Source organism: Nothoprocta perdicaria, unplaced genomic scaffold (genome assembly GCF_003342845.1).
Source record: "Nothoprocta perdicaria isolate Ctin4 unplaced genomic scaffold, notPer1 scaffold_314, whole genome shotgun sequence".
Lineage (NCBI taxonomy): Eukaryota > Metazoa > Chordata > Aves > Tinamiformes > Tinamidae > Nothoprocta > Nothoprocta perdicaria.
Window position 1 is genome coordinate 348652 of NW_020455549.1, and position 1200 is coordinate 349851.

Sequence of the window (1200 nt, forward strand, 5' to 3'; positions counted from 1 at the left end):
CCCCGGCACGGCTCACGCCCCCCCTCTCCCCCGCAGCATCATCCCCAGCGCCTTCCTGGGCACCGCCGCCGTCTTCACCTGCTTCTCGCTGAGCGCCCTCTTCGCCCGGCGCCGCAGCTTCCTCTACCTGGGAGGTGAGAGCGGGGGCTGCCGGGGGGGGCGCCGGGACCCCCCCCGGGGGCGGACATGGCCCCAACCCACCCCCCGCGCTGCCTCCCACCAGGCTTCCTGCTCTCCGGCCTCACCCTCATGCTTCTCTCCTCCGTGGTCAACGCGTTCGTGGGCTCCACTTGGCTCTTCACGGTGAGTGTCCCCAAACCACCCCCCCAGGAGGGGAGGGGACAGGATGGACCCCAAGTCCTGTCCCCGTCCTCACGAGTCCTGTCCCCGTCCTCACGAGTCCTGTCGTGCTGTCCCTCCCGCCAGGCCAACCTCTACGTGGGGCTCATGATCATGTGCGGCTTCGTGCTCTTCGACACGCAGCTCATCATCGAGAAGGCCGAGAGCGGGGACAAGGACTATATCTGGTGAGTGGGGGAGTACGGGGCGGGGGGCACAAGGGTGAGGCGGGGGCCCCCTGACTGTGTGGCCCCCCATCCACACCAGGCACTGCGTCGATCTCTTCCTGGACTTTGTCAACATCTTCCGGGAGCTGCTCATGATCCTGGGCATGACCGAGGTGAGAGCGGGTCCTGGGGGGCGCCCGTGGCACCTGAGGGGGGTCCCGGCCATGGCGGGGGGCTGTGGGGTGGCGGCGGGGGACAAGGACCCGGCTGGCCCTGGCCCTGACAGCCCCGTCTCCTCTCGCAGAACAAGAAGAAGGAGAAGAAGTGAAGCCGCCATCCGTCCCCAGCGCTGCCCGTCCCCCTGTCCCCGTCCCCCTGTCCCCGTGTCCCCCTGTCCCCGTGTCCCCGCCATTAAAGGGGCTGCGCTGCTGCCGCCGCCAGCGGCCGCGGAGCTTCCGCACCTTTGTGGGGTTTTCTCTCGTTTTTGCTTTTCTTTGATTAGAAACCAGCTGATTTGCAGATCCTGCTGGAGTCTGGGCCCCTCCCTGCCCCCCCCCCAGCCCACCATGCCCCCCCCCCCCGGCAGGAGCCCGAGGCCATCGGCGCTCTTTGGGTTTGGTTAGAGGTGACTCCCCGGCCCCGAACCCCGTCCTGGCCCCGGGTCCCCCCCTCCCCACGCAGGGCCCTGGGGTTT

The 1200-nt window shown here is 68.9% G+C and overlaps 1 protein-coding gene across 1 annotated transcript in view; it reads left to right on the forward strand.

The window, feature by feature from the left end:
* Window positions 1-880, forward strand: part of TMBIM6 (transmembrane BAX inhibitor motif containing 6) — a 1885-nt gene extending 1005 nt beyond the window's left edge. Inside the window, exons 4-8 of the mRNA XM_026042834.1 lie at window positions 1-134; window positions 224-303; window positions 427-527; window positions 607-679; window positions 811-880. The exon at window positions 1-134 is cut by the window's left edge and continues 6 nt beyond it. Of these exons, the coding sequence (XP_025898619.1) occupies window positions 1-134; window positions 224-303; window positions 427-527; window positions 607-679; window positions 811-834 (412 nt within the window). The 3' untranslated portion in view covers window positions 835-880. The remainder of the gene's footprint in view (window positions 135-223; window positions 304-426; window positions 528-606; window positions 680-810) is intronic.
* The last annotated feature ends 320 nt before the right edge of the window (window positions 881-1200 follow it).